Genomic DNA, 17698 nt, shown 5'->3' with positions numbered 1-17698 from the left:
AGTTTGATTTTCTCTCCTGTAAGAATCTGTAACGCAGACTTTGACCTCTTTCCTGGTGGCTCCGTTCCCTTGGGAGCTGTGTCCTCGGGGAATTTCATGGAAGGTGAAGGGAAAGGGAGTAGAAAGGCTTTCCGGTGTCTGCCGAGAACCTTCTAGGGGCAGAGCATGGGCTGGGCCTTGCATGGGTTGGGAGGGCAAGTCGAGGAAGACCTCTTCCTTCACGGGAGCCCTATCCCTGCGCGCACTCAGGTAGCCCTGGTGATGGTCCAGATCAAGGGACGGAATGTTGGAATCTGCTTCCCCAGATGGCTGAGTGGCCTTTGGAATTAAGGCTGCTGAAACTGCAGCTCTGCTAGGGGAGCACTAAGCATCCCTGTGTGCTGAGAAGCTGCCTCCCTTGCTGCCTATGGCTCCTGGGGCACTAGGTAACTGTCAGGGGGGTGTTTTCCTCACAGTCCTGTGTTCTCAGAGAAGCCCTGGCGCCCAGGTGACACATGACCTGGAGTGTGGTGGCTCCAGCACCTTTTCTGGGAATAGCGCCATTGGCCCACAGCCTGTCTTAGAACATGTGAGGTGGGAGAGCATTTGGGGAGGTGTGAGTCCCTGCTACCGGACAGCTGTGGCCATGGCCTTCCTGGTGCCGAGGCTCCTGGCCCTGGCTGGCCACTCTGGCAGCTGGTGGGGAAGCCAGCCTGGCTAGGCCGCAGCCATGCTTCCAGGAGGCGAGTGACACAGGGTTCCTGGAGCTGGGAGCCAGTTGGGTTTGCCGCCTCTGGTGTGATTGGTAAGGGTTGGTGCCAGGTGGTGGGCGTCGTGTACTAGGTGGCAGGGAGTCTGGTGCTGGCTTTTCTGCTTTTCTGCTCAGGGCCTGGCTGCCCAGGCCTGGCTGCTCCTCTCTGCCACATCCAGCTTCTTCCCAGGGTGTGTGGAGTTCACCACCCCTCCATTTGGATATGGGGGGGAAGTCTCTGACAGGTACCTCCTGGCATTGGAGCCTCCTACCTGGGGAGCAGCAAACATGGCACCCGAGGAGGAGAGAATTCACGGTGCTGAGCTCAGCTGGGTGTGCATGCCCGTGTGTGTATATTTGCATGTCCATGTGTGTACATGTGCGTGTGCATGCACACGTGCATGCGGTGCTTTTAGAGATCACTTCCCAGGAGGCCCCCGTGGGCACCATCTTCCCACAGGGTGACTGGGCCTGCTGTCACTGATTGGACCCGGTCTGTGCTTCCTCCCCATGTGCGTGTCATGGTCCGTGTCACCCGCCCTCGCCACCGCCAGCCGTTAGCAGGGGCGCATCTCCCAGGAGCGGTGCTGATGTCCTCCTGACTGGGTGGTGCGAGTGTCTTGCTGTGCCTGCTGTCCCCGCCTCGAGCAGGTGTTCTTTGTTGGGCAGGTCAGTTGGCTCATGGGACTGACAGAGTGGACTTGAGGCTCAGAGCTAGAATGAAGGCTGGTGCTGATCTGGGCTATCAGGGGCCACCGTTAGAGGGGAGGGCAGTGGGTGGGGCTGCTAGGAGCTGTGTTCTGCTGATGCCTTGTTCTGGACTGAGGCTTCCAAAGGTCAAGGCCTCCGGGCCAGGCCCTGTCTCCTGGCCACAGGCACCATGAGCTGAGCTGTCCAGGATAGGTGGTCTTGCAGGGGAGGGGTAGTGTGTGACCTGGCCACTGACTGGGAGGGGCTCATCCTCTTCCCAGCTCCAGGAGGCAGGCTGGCCGGGAGGCTGAGGCCCGGCCCACCCTTCTCTCCAGTTCACGGGTCTGGGCTCTGGTTGGGGGAGCAATCCCAGGGTCACTGCAGGAGTGGGAGGTGGCGAGCAGAGCCAGACATCACCACTTGTCCCCACCCAGCCTTACATGGTCCTCTCTGCTAGCTGCCCTGGGCTGGCATTGCTTGTGGCTACCACCATGGGTGTGGTCACCCACCCCCTCAGGGGGGTGGAGAGCCACTGACTGCTGGCTGAGGCTGGCTCAGCCCTATGCAGGGTCTGCCCTATGTTGCCTTGCCGGCCACCTCGTCTGGGTGACTTTTCTTGAGGCCCCAGGATAGGGAAGCATCCTTGTGGCTGCACAGAGCCCATGGTCCCTGGAAGCTCTGCACTTGGGTGGCCGGTGCCGTCAGCCGCCCCCCCACAGACTGCGCTAAACTGCCTAGTAATTGCAGACAGGCAGGGATGGAGCTGGCACCCACCTCCAACACACTCCCACCTCCCCCGAGCGCTGATTCATTCCCGGCCCCTGCTTGTGCCCGTACAGCTGCATCATGACTCCAGGGGCCTCAACAGAGGCAGAAGGGGAGGCGGAGAAGGGACCCGTTTGGTTTTGTGACTGCAGGGACTCCATCTGCCCTGCCCCAGACGCCTCTATTGGGCTGGGAATGGCGGTCCGCCTGTGAGAGGATCCATTGGTATTTGGGAATGAACACATCTTGTTTCTGGATTCTGGAGCGTTCATGCTTGAATCGCTGTTCCGCCTTTGCTGAGGGTCTGCTCGCTCCAGCTGTCTGTTCCTTGAGCAGTGGCCTCGGACCTCTGAGGGCTCCCTAGAGGTGGTGGCAGCTTACACCTCATGTGGTTGAAATCCCTGTTTCTCAGGGCTGTGGACCGTGGAGGCTGAGGAGGTGGCTCTGGCCTGGGGCTGGCCTAGGCAGGCTAAAGGCTTTCTCGTGCTGTGTCTGGGGGAACTTGGTGTTGGTCCTGCACCCAAGGGACCAGGAAGCCCAGGGGACAAGGGAGGAGGAGGCTGCGGACATGGCGGGAGGCAGGGCCTGAGCCCATCCTGTGCTAAGGAGCCCTCTCGGGGGCAGGCTGGGGATCTGCTCCTGGGGAGGGGCCCTTTCTGCCTGCAGACACAGTGATGCCCCAGCAGTTCCCACAGGTTATCCCCCAGCCGCCTCTGGTCCTTCCGACTCGTGCTACAGAACCTTGTCTGCTGGCTCTTGGTTTGGTCATCCCTGAGCCTTGGAAAATCCTGCCTGGTCCTTGGGCTTCCTGTCAGGAGTGCCGGGAGAAGCTTTGCCTGATCTGTCCCCTGGCCATGTGACCTTGGCCAAATCTTGCTCCCTGGGCAGCATGCTCCCAGGGTCCCTGAAGGCTCCGGGGCCTGACCTGGGTCAGGTGGTACCAGCCTTGGCAGTCTACACGCTGATGAGTGGGTGTGGGGTGTGCACGGCACCGTCAGATCTGATGTTTTGGGCTGTGAGGTGCTGGGGACCCCCTTGGAGGGGAAAAGACTGTCAGTTAAATAGAGTGCTTTTCTCTTACTTAGAGTTTTTATTTTACACGTTCTGGAACAGTTGTCTTAGGATTGTTGGGGTAGATTATTAAATAGTCTGATATTTAATCATGTGAAATAAATTGGTGGGGCATTCCTAAAGTTTACTTTGCATGGAGAGTCTGGTTTCTGAGCCACAGTTCAGCTTTGGCGGTGGTTGTGGCTGTCTGCTGGGCACCTGCCCCTGAACTGCCAGGACTGCTCATGCTGGAACGCCTCCTGAGTGTGTCTCGGTTATCTAAGCCCCTGTTCTGCCATTTTTGTTACTGGTGCTTTCTTTTCTCTCTTTTTTTTTTTTTTGGAGACAGGGTCTCACTTTGTTTTCTAGGATGGAGTGCAGCGGTGTGATCACACCTCAGCTGCAGCCTAAACCTCCTGGGCTCACACAGTCCTCCTACCTCAGCCTCCTGAATAGCTAGGACCATAGGCCTGCCTCACCTGTGCAGCCGGCTAATTGTTTTTTAATTTTAATTTTTGGTAGAGTTGGGGTCTGGCTCTGTTGCCCGGGCTGGTCTTGAATTCCTAGGCTCAAGCAGTTCTCCCACCTTAACCTCCCAAAGTGCTGGGATGACAGGTATGAGCCACTGAACCCTGGTGCTCTCTTGATCAACAGGTTTTCAGACAACCACCAGGCTTTCTGCTTGGTTGTAGCAGGGGACAGTCAGCAGGTGGGCCATGCGAGGTGACCACCTGCACATCATGGCTGCCCCATTGGGAGTTGCACAGGGATGGCACAGGTGCCCGTGCCAGGAACGAGCTGCATCTTGACATTAGGATGGGATGGGGATGGTGGGGGGAGGGTGCCCATGGCCACAGGAGCTGGAATCTGTCCAGCAGAGGGTTTGTCTTACCCAGAGCCAAGCATGGTCTGGGTGGGTGCTGCTAGTGGCAGGAGAGTGGCCCTGCCGCTTCCAGACGGGGCTTTAATTTAATTAATTAATTCATCTGAGACAGAATCTTGTTCTGTCACCCAGGCTGGAGTACAGTGGCGTGACCTTGGTTTATTGCAGCCCCTGCCTCTTGGGTTCAAGCAGTTCTCATGCCTCAGCCTTCCAAGAAGCTGGGATCACAGGTGTGAGCCACCGTGTGCGGTCTAGGTGGGGCTTTTAAACCAGTGGGTGTGGTGGAGGCCAAGATGCCACCACCTGAAGTGGACTTGGGTCCCTCCATACCCCTTTTTCCTCTGGGCCTGTCGTGGGGCCTGTCCAGCCAGCCCTCTTCCCTGGGCGACTCTCTCTGCAGAAGAAGCCTGTGTCCACCTCCGCTGGCTCCCTGCCACCACGGAAGGCCCATCCTCACGCAGTCTAGGCGTGGATAGAGCATAAGCCTCCACCTGTCCTGCCCCTGGGCTGAGACTCCAGGGCCTTGGCGGCCCCAGGCCATGGAGTAGAGCCCTGGGCTACGGCAGGAGTCCCATCTGGTAACGTGGCTGTGAAGCTGGGATGCTAGGGGCCTGGGCGGTGTCACTGTGTCTCACGCCCTGGCTCTGGGAACGGCCAGGCCCTGCAGCGTCCTGACACCTGGGAGGCCTTGCCACTGCTCACAGTGGACACTGCCCTGGGCGTTCTTGTGGGCAGCCTTGTTGCTGTTGCTTCCTGTGTAGGTCCTGGGTGTCCCCGCCTGATGGGATCCTCAGTCGGTGGGGGGAAGTGTGTCCTCCCCCGTCAGCTGGAGTGTCTGAGCCCGTTGAAACTGGCTGGCCAAATCCCGGGCCCTCTGGCTCTCCAGCAGTGCGTGGTGCATCTGTCCTTCCGTCCAGGAGTTCGAGGAGTTCAGGCAGGCGTCTCGCTGCTGGACCCATTTTTCCATTAATTCAGTGAGACGATAGCGTCTTTCCTGGCAGAGAGTTCAGGGTAAGTGGTGGCCATGATCGCTAGCTTGTAGAACTGTAAGTTCTTCAGAGGTCAATGGTGGAGAGCAGGGAGACCCTGCCCCGAGGCTCTTGCTGCTCTCTGCATTCCTGGGTGCCTGTGCTGCTGTCTGAGGTTGGCTGGCGGAGGTATTCCAAGCCTGCCTCCCTGCCTGGCCACAGTTGCCCCTCAGCAATGAGCCCAGCCCTAAAGACCCGGCCAGTGCCTTCACAGGGGAGGATGGGGCCGTGGCCTGGGGAATGAACGCAGGCCAGGCGTTGACCAGACTGGGTTCTGTGATTGGTGGTAATGAGTGACCTAGTGACCGGGCCTCTCCACGTTGGAGGAGACTGACGCGGTGCCACAGACTGGTGCACAGACAGGATGGCCGCACGCCCAGGCATCCCTGTGGTGGCTGTGGCCTCTTCTCCCCTTTTATAAGGCACTAGTCGTATGGGGGCTGTATGTGGGGGCCCACCCTGTGACCCCAGTTACTTTAATCACTTCCGTAAAGACTTAGTTTCCAAACACAGTCGCACTCTGTGATGTCAGGGTTAGGACTTCAGCGTGTACATTTGGAGAGGGGACACAGTTCAGCATGACGCCCAGTAGGCCCCACCCCGCAACGCAGGTGCAGCACCTGCTGGAGAGGCTGAGTCCTCCATGCTGTCTAGAGGCGGCCACCTGTCTGTCTGCAGGCTGATTGTACTGGGCGCCCATGATGGTTTTCCCTCCGACCTTAGTCAGATAGCAGCCCGCAGTTTATGACAATGGGGAGATTTCCATAGTGGCAGCTGATTCCACTGGATGAGCAGTTGGCTGGGGAGGCGCCAGCTCAGTGCCGGCCACAGGCAAAAGGCAGCTGGAATGCATCGTTCTGGGTGGGCCGGATACCCTGTGAGGCTGAGCAGTTGCCAATAAGTTCTGTGACCCAGGCCCGGGTGGCCGGACGTTGGAAGGTGTCTGTCAGGCGCTGTGTCCCTGTTGAAGCTAGGAGGCTGGGCAGGCAGGATGTGCCTCTGGGACAGGAAGGAAGTGGCCAGGCTGCTTGGTGCTGTGTTTGGACCTTGCTGGGCCACGGCTCCTTTTATGCAGGCCGGGTCAGGGCATCCGACTTTTGCCCTCGTGGACCTCTGCTCCTGTGGACCTTGTTTAGGAGGGCTCAGACCTGGGGCACCTGAGAGTGGCAGATCCCTGGAGAACATTTGCAGAGGGCGCGTGAGTGTCCAAGGCCCACAGGAGGGCGATGCTGCCACAACCCTGAAAGGGAAGCGGGGCCCCAGGACAGTGGCCATGTGGCCCTTCTCATAGGCGGAGGGCAGAAGCGCCTGGCTCAGGAGCTGGCCTGAGGGTTGGCATTTGTCCGTGTTGTTTTTAGCCGCAGCATCCATGGCCCCTGTCCTGGGGAATCCCAGGCTTCTGATGGGTAGGACAGGCAGCGTGAGGGAAGGAGTCCCTGGACCTCTGGCCCCTCCTGGCGGGAGGCCACCTGCGCCTCTGGTCATATCTGGGCACCATGCCAAAGACATGAGGAGTCCCTTTATTATGATGTTAATGGCTTTTCTCAGGGTGGTCCTGGAGGCTGAGAACTGGGGACATCCCAGCCCCTCACACTGAGCCCCAACCCCTGTGATCTGTGGCCAGGCTGCCCTGAGCCCTGCAGGAGTCCCTGGTATGGGTGGGACCTGCCCTCAGGGTCTCCCTTCAGGCTTCCAGGAGGGGCTGGGTTATCCCTTCCATCTGTCTGTCCTGTGTGGCTTTGGGGGAGTCTGGGTCAGCTAGGCCATGCTGAAGCTACCCTTGGAGAATCTAGTGGCCCCTCCTGACCCCCTGGGGCAGGGCGGGGGACCAGCTCCCTCTGTTCTGAACAGGCTGGCTCCTCTCCTGCCTCCAGAGAGGGAGGCATCTCCTTTTCGACACCTAGAGTCCTCTGCAGCGCGTTTCCTCGTGTCTCCTCCGTCCTGGCTGGCCTGGCCTTTAGTGTGCTCTGGCTGCCCGGCTGAAGCCCGAGTTCCTTGGGGTCTCATGGTCTGGGGGGGCTTGGGTGGGGGCCCCTGGCTTGGCAGAGGGGTTTGGCCATACAGTTTCCTCCTGCCCTGCACTGGGGTCCCCATTATTACCCACAGGGAGGCAGAGCTGCCACAACCCTGGCTGCGGAGGGTGAGCAGGAGGGTGCTGTCGTTGTCTGGTTTGTCACCATTCCCCTTGGGATCCCGTTCTGCAGGCTCCAGCCCACCTTCATGCCCCCATCCTCACCCTGTGGGCCAATTCCTTCCAGAAGCTTCCATGCATCTGGTTCTAAATCCATGCATATGCATTTGTAGTTTTTCTCTGATGCAGTTCAAGATCTGCCTCCTCCAGGCAGCCTTCCCAGCTGGGCTCCTGGAGTTGGTTTTATTCCTAAAGGAAAGATCCTCCAGGACAGGTGTCCAAGTTTTTAGAGGGGGATAGGACCTTCTACACCACTCCAGCCAGGCTCCTTCACACCCCACAGCCCCACTCCTCTTGCCCCGTGAGCCAGCTCCCAGGGTCTAGAGCTCATCAGTGCTCCTGTGTGTGGGGTCAGCAGTAGCCCTGGAGGATTCTGCCACCTTCCCGATGCTCTCTGCCTGCAGGAGCCCCCAAACCCCTCTGGCAGCCAAGGGAACTGAGCCTGTGGCCCCTGGACAGCAACCCTGAAGTCCTTCCAGTGGGACACTGTCCACGTGCTGCCCGGCCCCTCCTACCCCCCCCCCCCCACTTCGTGCTGGATATGTGGCCTGGGGCTTCCAGGCTCAGCTTTGTCCTGTGTGCCCTTCCCTGGAGCCTGGTGTCCTAGGCAGGGGCCCACTAGGTCTACGTGGACTGGAGCCGTGGGTGCTGTGGGGTCCGTGTCTGTGTGTGGGGCCCTCATGCCGTGGCCGTGGTGGCACAGTGGGCTGGGGGAGTCCTCTGTGGTGCTGCTGGCCCCGCAACTGGCACCTGGTTCTGCCTGTTGGGACAGAGGTGGAAGTGAGGGCGGTGGTCCAGTGGGTAACAGCAGCCTGGACCCTCAGGAGCGAGGGAGTGGGTGGACAGGGCCCCTCCCCGCAACAGTCAGTTGCCCTGGGCATTGGCTGTCCTGGGAGAGGCCAGGTGGATTGAGTCACCCGTTTCCTGATACTGCTGGAATGTGGCCTCAGGGAGCCTGTCCGGTGCAGCACGAGGACCGAAGGGGACAGAGGGCCGAGTCTGGCTGTGTGTGCAACAGGGTTGGAGCCAGGACTCTGGGCTCCATCAGGAGCTAGTGGACAGGCCCCTGCCTTCCTGAGCCTCGCTTTCACCTTGTCCGTGTGTAAGATGGGACGGGGACTCTCATGGCAGGGCCGGGTAAGGATTAGGTGATGAGGCAACCAGGAGGGTCCCAGCATCAACCTTTTAAGTTCGTTCTTCTGAGTGGATAGGAAACATGGCTCAGCCTGACCACACACAGGCACATGTGTCCAGCACATGTGTGAGTGTACTTACACAGGTAAACACGCATGCACATGCGGCTGTATGTGCGTGCATGGGTACAGACGCACGCAGGCCCAGGGTCTGGCCGGACATGCCCACCCTGGCATCTGCCTGGAGGGGCTGGAGGGAAGGGGGAGGTCACTCTTTCTGTCAGCAGAGGAACTGCTTTTGTTTGTGGCCACCCTGCCAGGAAAGTGCTGGAGAGGCGGCGTCACAGTGGGGAGAGCCGGAGGGTAAACAGAATTCCTGAGCGGTCGGGTGGAAGGTGGACCCCAGCACAGCCCAGAGTGGGTGGGAGAGCAAAGTCCTTTGGCAAAGCTCTTTTCTCTAAATGTGTTGGCCACCCTCCCTGTGTTCCCCAAGTTGGGAGGAGGTGGTGACTACGTCGGTTCTGTGGCCTTGTGCCCGCACTGGCCAGGCCGGCCCGTGGCACCAAATCATGCTGGCCAGCAGTCTCCGGGCTGGCCAGCAGTGTCCAGCAGCTCGCCAGCCAGAAGGCTCCCTGGGCTCATCGACGTTCTCTGACGGCCACCTCTACAGCTGGGGGACATGGCCCTCCCATTCGTACCTGCAGAAATGCATAGCTGGGGTCCCTGGGGGCTGCAGTAGGGACAGCTGGGGTCCATGCCATCCAGGGCCTGTGAGACATCCTTCTCTGTGCATCCCAGCAGGAGGGCAGCCAAGCCTGCCAGCATCCCTGGGCAGGGGCTTCTCCTCACCTGGCCCTTTGTGGCCTCTGTTCTAGGAGGGAAGCCTTCCACAGCATGTCTGGGAGCCCCTTGTGGGCAGGCACCCCAGGACCCCACCTGGGGTGCGAAAAGTGTTCCCTGTGAATAGTCAATGAACACATGAGTCAGTGGAAGTCTGCGCCAGCCCAGGTGCACTGCCCAGGGAGCCAGTGCATGGTCACTGGGTCACAGCAGAGCTCCATGCACGCCGTACAGGTGCTAAAGTTTGAGGGCAGTGTGGTGGCTGCTCATGGTGTAGGATTTGTGTCTCGGCAGTGGGGATGGGGTCGCAGCATGGGCCCCCGGGAGCTCTTTCTGTGCCTGTGGCCACCCAGGAGCCCTTGAGTTTTATTGTGGTCGTGAGGACGGCACAGTGCGGCCCTGGACGCCCTCCGTCTGGACAGCTGGGCTTTAAACTCACTTCAGACCCGCTGCGCAGGGTGGCCCTTCTGAGGGCCGGAAGTCATTTTCTTGTGCAGTTTCTCCTTCCTGGCCTGGGCTTTTCTGTTTGCCGCCCTTTGGTGTTGATACTAGCCCCTTTAAAGCCCGCAGACCTCCCCGCCCCCCAGCACTGTCAGGGCATCTGGGTGTCTGAGCATCTGAGCTCAGGTCCTCCCTGGTGGCATCCTGCGAAAAGAGACACTTGTTCAGTGACTTGAAAAGTCATGTTGGTGTGACGGAAAACAGAGTTCTCCACCGGTGCTGCTGCTGCTGTGGGTATTCGTTCCAGAGGAGTTGGAGCTTCCCGTCATTGGCTCCCCTGCCCCGACCTGGGGACCCCCTGAGCACTGCAAAGCCCATTGGCTGCAGACCCCCGGACCAGGACCTTGACCTGGTTAGGGGAGCCGGCGCCAGAGGTGGAGGTGGAGGCTGGATTGCAGTGTGTGCCCCACAGCGGGCTCTCCTCGTGCTGGGGCCTCCACAAGGGCCCGCAGGGTTGGCATAGCTCTAGGATGACGGAATGGACTTGGTCAGGGCTCAGAGACGCCTGACCAGAGGCGCTGGGCTCTTCATGGGCCATTGGGCTTCTCCTGTGTTTCCCGGGACAGGGAGGAGCCTGGAGGAGGGTGGGTGACACCTGCCTGAGGCAGGGCTCCACAGAAGGCCTCTCTTTTGGCCCAGGGGCTGGGCGCTGTATGCAGATGTAGAAGGAGGAAGTGGCCCTTCTGCCCTGGAAGGGGAGTCCCCACTTAGAATGTCAGCTCAGTGGAATCCGTGCCACTGCCATTGCCTTTGGGCGCCGCCCTTCTCTTGCATTCAGAGGCATGGCCATGCCCAGGTGGCCTGGCGGCTGTCCGCTGCCCGCTCCCTCCCTCATTCCTTCCAAGTGAGCTCAGCTGCTGCACTAAGGAAGTGAAACCTCGAGGCTGCCCCATGCGTTACGTGGTCGGCATGGCTGCCATGCTGACCTGCCTTGGCTGGCACTGGGTGGCTCCTGGCCTGTTTCTCCTGCCGCTCAGGGTGTTAGTGGAGCTCACAGGGCTCAGGTTGAGCCTCCTCTTCCGCCCAGGGTCCTGGAGCCTGTGGGGGGGTCACAGTCCTGGAGCCACGCACGTGGGGCTCTTGTGAGCGAGGGGTCTGCTCTGGCATGCCCACCCTCTGTGGTAGCATTTTCACACCTTTGTCACATAGGGTGAGAAACATGTTTGATACTGCAGCTCAGCAGCGCCACACAAACAGGTACGTGCACACAGGAACACACGTGAATGCACGCACACGCAAACATGCACACGTGCCTGTGTCTGTGCACACAGAGTGCACACTCACCAGAGCACCAGACCCAGCCGCACCCACCTCACTTGGCTGATGTCCCACTTCTGCTGGATTTCATTACAGTAAACGCACGTCCGACAGCATTCCCTGACCGCCTTCGCCACCATCCTGGTCTGCGCGGTCAGTTTGAACCAGGCTGCCAAGAGTGCTCCAGGTCCCAGCGCTCACCTCTCTGCTGGTAACTCGGGTGTCGTCTGTGGCTCACGTTCTCCTGGGCGCTGGACCCGTCTTACCCCATTCCCTGTGTGGTCTCCCTGCCCTCGCTCCGAGGCACTCCTGGGAATGAAAGCGCCCAGGCTCCTGGTTCAGTGCTAAGGGCTTTCTTAGCTCAGTGCTAAGCCTGCTCTGCTAGCATCCCCGTCCCTAGAACAGAGGCCTGCGTGGCACCTGCCTGTCCTCTGAGAATTGCAGAGCCTCTGATGGGTCTCCCAGCATACACCAGAGACCTTGGATAAAATCTGGTCTTCCCTGAGCAGCCAGAGGGATCTCTTTTGTTCTGTCTTTTGTAGACACGGCGTTGGGCTCTGTCCACCCAGGCTGGAGTGCAGTGGCACAATCACAGTTCACTGCGGACTTGACCTTCCAGGCTCAAGCAATCCTCCCACCTCAGCCTTTTGGATAGCTGGGACTACAGGCATGCACCGCCACACCCAGCTAATTTTTAAATTGTTCGTAGAGATGGGGTCTCGCCATGTTGCCCGGGCTGGTCTTGAATGCCTGGGCTTAAGTGATTTTCCCACCTCTGACTCCCAAATTGCTGGGATTATAGGTGTGAGCCACTGTACCCACCCAGGAATCTCTAAATGTAGCTGGCCCGTCGCTCTCCTCCGTAGCTTCATGCAGCCTGGCCTCGGGCTGTCCCATTCTCCTCTTCCTCTTCCTGCCTCCCCTGGGCCCCTTCCACCCCCGTGCCAGGTCCTGCTTTCCCAGGAACTTGTGGGCCTGCCTCGGTCTGCCTGCTGCTCTCTGGCATGTGAAGTGCTTCCCTGCCTGCTCTCCACGTCTCGCTGAGCATGCTCGTCTCACTTCTGCGGAAGCCCTGGCCCCCTTGTCCTGCCCTCTCTGCAAGATACTGGCTCTGTGAGAATAGAACTTGGTGTGGCTGGATGACTGCTGCATCCCCTACCCTGGTGCACATGGGCTCTGATCCAGCACGCAGAGGTGCCCTCACCTTTGTTGCATCCAGGAAGGAAGGGACACCTGCCCTGGGACCTGGCTGGGTGACATGACCACCTGAGGTTCCAGCAGACGCAGAACTGAGGTGCACCCGCCTGCTCGAGCCCTAGTGGTAACGTAGGACTCAGGGCCTCATTCCCCAGGAGCACACACCCTGGCCATCTCTCAGGGCAGGGGTTGGAGCACACATCAAATAGCGGGTTTTCTGGAGCCAGATCCGATGGTGGGGAGTGGCTTTCTTGTCCCTAAATGCCCTTTTTATCCGCCCTAGTGGCTCCAGAGGCTGAGATCAGGTGCTGGGAGGGGGTGGAGGATGGAGTTGCCCTTCCCTCCCCACCCCCTCGCCCACAGGTTGGGCTAGGTGGGGACCCCACAGCCTCCTGCTTGTGTGTGAGCGGGCTGGGCGGTTTCCCTTCCTGTGATCCTCAGGAAAGATCAGGATCACATCATAACAAACGACCGGAAGACACAGGAGGTGGCTGAGCCGGGGCTTTTGTTGGAGCTGCTCCCCGGCCCTTGCTGGCGGGGGTTGGCCATTGACAGTCAGTGCGTGTTGTGCTGGTAGAATTCTCATTTGGCGGTTATTTGTGTGCGCCTGTTTTTATGCCATGTAATTAAAACATTTATTTGGCCTTCGCAGTGAAAATCTAATTTCTTGAGTCTAAGAACTGCTGATCTTGGCACCAAGATGCCCGTCCGTCGGGCAAACAGACCCAGAGCCGCTGGATTATTCATAGCGTGGCATTTGCAGATCAGGCTGTGATGGTACTAATCAGAGCTGGTGTCTGGTAATTGATGTGTTGAGTAGGATTTTAGTGGGAGAGGGCGCCGGCGTAGCTGAGCGATTGTGTGTGGCTGGTGGGGGGCCCTTCTGGGCTGACTCAGCTGCGCCAGCGGAGTAGCACCTCGGCAGTGGCGCTTTGGAGCGCCAGTTGCGTACCGCCTGCTGCACCGTGCAGAGGCGCTCCTTCAGTCCCAACACCTCTGCGGCAGGGTCTCGTCCTATCCCCGTTGTAGAGATGTGAAGACCGAGGCTCAGGTTGGTCAGGGGCACGGCTGGGACTTGAACTTGGGAAGCCCAGCTTGAGCGTCTGTGGTCTCGACCCGCAGCAGGCAATGCCTGCTCTGGGTTTTCTCCTCTGTGTTTGGACCCTTCAGAGTCACTAGGGTGACCTTTGCCAGTAATGCCGTTTCTTCTCTTCTCTGCTTTCTTCCAGACCATCATGGAGCAGTTCAACCCCAGCCTCCGGAACTTCATCGCCATGGGGAAGAACTATGAGAAGGCTCTGGCAGGTAGAACTGCTTCCTGGCCCCGTGGGGTGGGAGCTGCTTCCTGGGTTGGCAAATGGACTTGGGCACAGCCTGTGGCGCCTGGTCAGGAGCGAAAGGAGGTCTTTGGTTCCAGAAACATGGCCTGAAAGAGGCTCTCTGAGCAAAGGTGTAGCCCTGCGCTCTGGACTGTCTGCTGTCACTGTGGTGGCACGCCCCTGGCTGTGCAGGCTGCTCTGGTCCTGTGGCGTCTGGAGGCAGGAGTGGTGCAGATGTCAGGCCCTCAGAATCGTGTGGAAACTGTGGGATTGGGGCTGGGATGAAGCACTTGGTAGCTGCAGCGGCTTTGGCTTTGGGACCTGCATCACCTCTCTGATGAGTGAACACCCTGTGGCTCCTGCCCACGGAGAGCCAGGACGGAGGGCGTGGGGGGCTGGGGGCTCCAGGGCTGTTCCTTTCTTCCTACTGTCTCCTTGAGACACTTCCCACTGTCCCCACCCCACCCAGGCACTCAACTGCGGGGCCTTGGGTGCACCTGGGTCTTCCCGTCCCAGTGGGCAGTTTCTTCCTTGTCCCCAGAAGCCCTCCGGGCCTGCCCCGTTGGGCCCGCAGGTGCTCATGGCTGAGTCCTGCCACGGTTGGGGACTTGTGGTTCTTGGGCAGTGACCCCGGGCTCCCTGTATCCTCAACCGTGTTTGTCCTTCCAACTGCAGTGTCTTCATAAGCAGAATCCACACCGCTAGCAGGGAGGAGATGATGTGTTTCCCAAGACGTGCCCCGTGTCTGCGGCTCCTCCGCAGCTTCCTGGTGTCTCGGCGGCACCCACAGGGTGGGTGGAGTTGGTTGTCCAGTTTTGGTGCCAGGTTAGAGGTAGCAAGGAGGGGTCCAGAGTTGGTCAGTCCTCATTCTTTTTCTACCACCTTTACTTCCTTGTCACCTGGGGACAAAGCACCCCACCCGAGCACACAGCGGAAGGCCTGTCCTTGGCACTGCCCTCCTCCTCAGCTCTCCAGGTGGGCCAGTTGTGCCTACCTGCCATGTCTAGCGGAGGTGGGCTTCATGTTTCCTTGTGGGCATGAAGGGAACACGGAGCTCCCTTGGGCCCCACCCTCCAGGGGCCCCCCTGTGGCTGCCCCAGGAACAGCCTTGTTTCTCTCCACCCTGCCCCTCCTCTACAGGGGCCTGGTCATCAAAATTGTCTTAAGGAGCTGTCCTTTCTCCTGCAGAAGTCTGCAGGGTCTTTTTGTCTCTTTTTTTTTGAGATGGAGCCTCACTCTCTTGCCAGGCTAGAGTGCAGTGGCGCGACCTCAGCTCACTGCAACCTGCACCTCCTGGGTTCAAGCGATTCCCCTGCCTCAGCCTTCCAAGTAGCTGGGATTACAGGCACGCGCCACGGTGCCTGGCTAATTTTTTGCATTTTAGTAGAGACGGTTTCATTCACTGTGTTGTCCAGGATGGTCTCGATCTACTGACCTCGTGATCCGCCCGCCTCGGCCTCCCAAAGTGCTGGGATTACAGGCGTGAGCCACCGTGCCCGGCCTGCAGGGTCTGAATGACAGTGTAGATCCTGGCTATGGCGCTGATCCCTGGCCCTAGCCAGGAGCCTCTTGGTCAAGGTAGTGGAAGTCGGCAGCAGAGCCTGTGGCTGCTCCGAGAGCTGGCGTGGCCTCCTGGTGGCAGTTGCACCTGGTTTGCTCCCTACGGTGCTCCCCACTTGCTGGGTAACTTCCTGGGGGTCCCAGGGAGAGCTGCCTTTGCCTCTGGTATGAGATGTTGATTCTGGGAAGAGGCTCCTGAATCAGAGCAGGAAGGCTGAGGCCCGGCTCGAGGTGGGTGCATGGGGCTTGCAACCGTGGTGATCCGGTGGTCTCTGGCCACAGCCGGCGGTGTGCAGATTCTCCGAGCCCAGCTCGTTTCCATCCTGGTGAATGTGGCCAGTTGTCCATCTCTTCCCAGCCGGGCCTGAATCGTGGGCATCATGGATGGGAATCCGGAGTCCCGAAGGTCCCACCCCTGGAGATGGGGTTGCTCTTGCTCATTATAGACTGGCTTCCTTTTCCTGAGCCACTCATCTGCAGGACACTTGGCGGCCTGGTCTACGGCGAGTCTGTGGTAGCCCTCACGCGGCCGAGTCAGGGTTTGTTCCTGGCCGCCCATGCAGGGAAGTGGTGTGGAAGCCACTTTGAGTGGGTTGTGGCGGGGCTGGGGCCTGTGCCTGCGCCTGCCTCCTCCGGCGGAGCAGGCCCTTCCACTTCAGTCAGCCCTTTGATGCTGCCGAGACGCGGGTTCCTTCCGGGCCTTTCTGCCCGTTTCGCCCCTCATGAGGGCGGCGGGCTGAGTACAGAGACTCGGAGCTTTCCTTCCTCCTCCTTTGTTTCTCGATGGCCTCGAACGAATGAGCGCGGCTGTCCCGGCAGCACCAGCACTGTAGCCACAGCCAGCTGCTCAGTCACACTTGTGCCGCTTTGCTTTCCTTTCCTCTTCGGAAGCCACCCCTCCCAGGCCACAGCAGCCCTCTATTCCCCTGGGGACACGGTCTTCTGCCACAGAGCACATGTGCGCTCTTAATTGAAAAGTATATAAATGAAATTTGATAAAAGTGCCCAGTGATAAGCCCCAAGTGGGTTCTGCAGAAAACGGATTAGAAATTGTAATTACGCTGCTCTCCAGGGCCTTGCTTTACCCTGTCTGCAGCCTGGAGGTCGGATGGGGCCCCTTGTCAGGTGGAGGGGTTTGCCAGGCGCTCCCCGGATCCTGAGGAGGAGACCCAGGCTCTCCTGGAGCCTGCCCCCGCCCTGTGGCTGGGGAGGAGTTCAGCTGCTGGAGCCCTTCACACCCACTTCTGATTAGATCAGACTCTGCCTCTGAGATGAGGGGAGGCCCCTCTGGCAGCGACAAGACAAGATGCGTTTGCTCTCCTTTGAACAGTGTGACCTGCTCCCAAGCGAGAGTCCTGGTTTGACACCATGAAGCAGTGTGAAATAGTGCCCCCATTGCAGCCTCAGCCTGGGGGTCTGTGGGGAAGCGGCTTCCTTGCCTAGGGTTGGTTCTTTGTCTCATGAAATAACTTGGCCAGACACTCCCTCCCCGACCCTGCCTGGTAGCATGTGACAGGGATCAGCACTCAGCAGTTTGACTTGAATAGCTCAGGACCTGAATCAGTAACTGTGTTCTTAGAGTCAAGGGAGCCCTCATGATTGGGGTGAAACAAGTATATCAACAAGAGATGGGTTCTGTCCAACCCAGAAATCACAGCAAGTTGGGTGTTCTCCAGGCTTGTCTGGGCAGGAGATGGGGTTGGCCTGTGTGTGCCGTGACTGCCATGTTTTTGCTAGGGGTCTTGTCATCTGTCCCCCACAGGGGAAATAACCGCTCCCTTCTCTTCTCTTCCAGGTGTAACGTATGCAGCCAAAGGCTACTTTGACGCCTTGGTGAAGATGGGGGAGCTGGCCAGCGAGAGCCAGGGGTCCAAAGAACTCGGTGAGACCCCGCCTGGTGTCTTCAGACAGCTGGGGCCCTGTCCTGTGTCCACTCCCTTTTTGATTTGGGATCAGGTTTTGCCTGTCAAATAGGAAAATATTTTAATGACAGTCACCCTTGGAGCTCCCACGAGGGGCGCACACCCTGCTGGAAGTGGGTGGAGGGTGCCTGTCCCCCAAGGCCTTGCAGCTTGGGGTGAGGACGAGCAGGCAAACCCATGTTCAAAGGCATTCCCGGCAAACTGGAACAGCTGACACGGGGTCTGTGGGCTCGGCTGATGGGATTAGATGGTGTGGGGATTCGTTCCGGTATTAAAGAGTGAGAAAGGCAAGCCCTCATGCGGTGCGGCCCTGAGGAAGACACCCAGCGGCGTGGGCAGGTGGATTTCCTGGTGTAACATATGCGCCAGGTTAGGCTGTTGACGCTTTGTCTACGTTCTGCAAATTTTCTGTGATGTCTCATGTGACGTCGGTGTGAAGGGATCCATTGTGAAACCTGCAAAGTCAGGGCCTGTGTGGTGGTCCACAGGTGTGGCTCAGGCGGAGTGCATGCCTCCACAGTCCCCTCATCTAGCAAGGTGGTGCCGAGGTTTCCTCTGCCCGCCCTGGAGACCCCGGACCGGCTGGGCCTGTGCTCAGTCACTGCTTCCAGAGCAGGCTGTGGCCAGCAGAG

General features: G+C 59.2%; 1 protein-coding gene across 8 annotated transcripts in view; it reads left to right on the top strand.

The window, feature by feature from the left end:
* The window catches only part of BAIAP2 (BAR/IMD domain containing adaptor protein 2), a 75370-nt gene that overhangs the window by 2722 nt on the left and 54950 nt on the right, over positions 1 to 17698 (top strand). For all 8 annotated transcript variants that reach the window (XM_017524925.2, XM_037737201.1, XM_017524930.2 and 5 more), the window contains exons 2-3: positions 13495 to 13570; positions 16940 to 17026. In XM_017524925.2, coding sequence (XP_017380414.1) covers positions 13495 to 13570; positions 16940 to 17026 — 163 coding nt within the window. The remainder of the gene's footprint in view (positions 1 to 13494; positions 13571 to 16939; positions 17027 to 17698) is intronic.

Source organism: Cebus imitator, unplaced genomic scaffold, assembly GCF_001604975.1.
Source record: "Cebus imitator isolate Cc_AM_T3 unplaced genomic scaffold, Cebus_imitator-1.0 Scaffold36, whole genome shotgun sequence".
Lineage (NCBI taxonomy): Eukaryota > Metazoa > Chordata > Mammalia > Primates > Cebidae > Cebus > Cebus imitator.
This window is presented reverse-complemented; position numbering and strand designations above follow the sequence as displayed.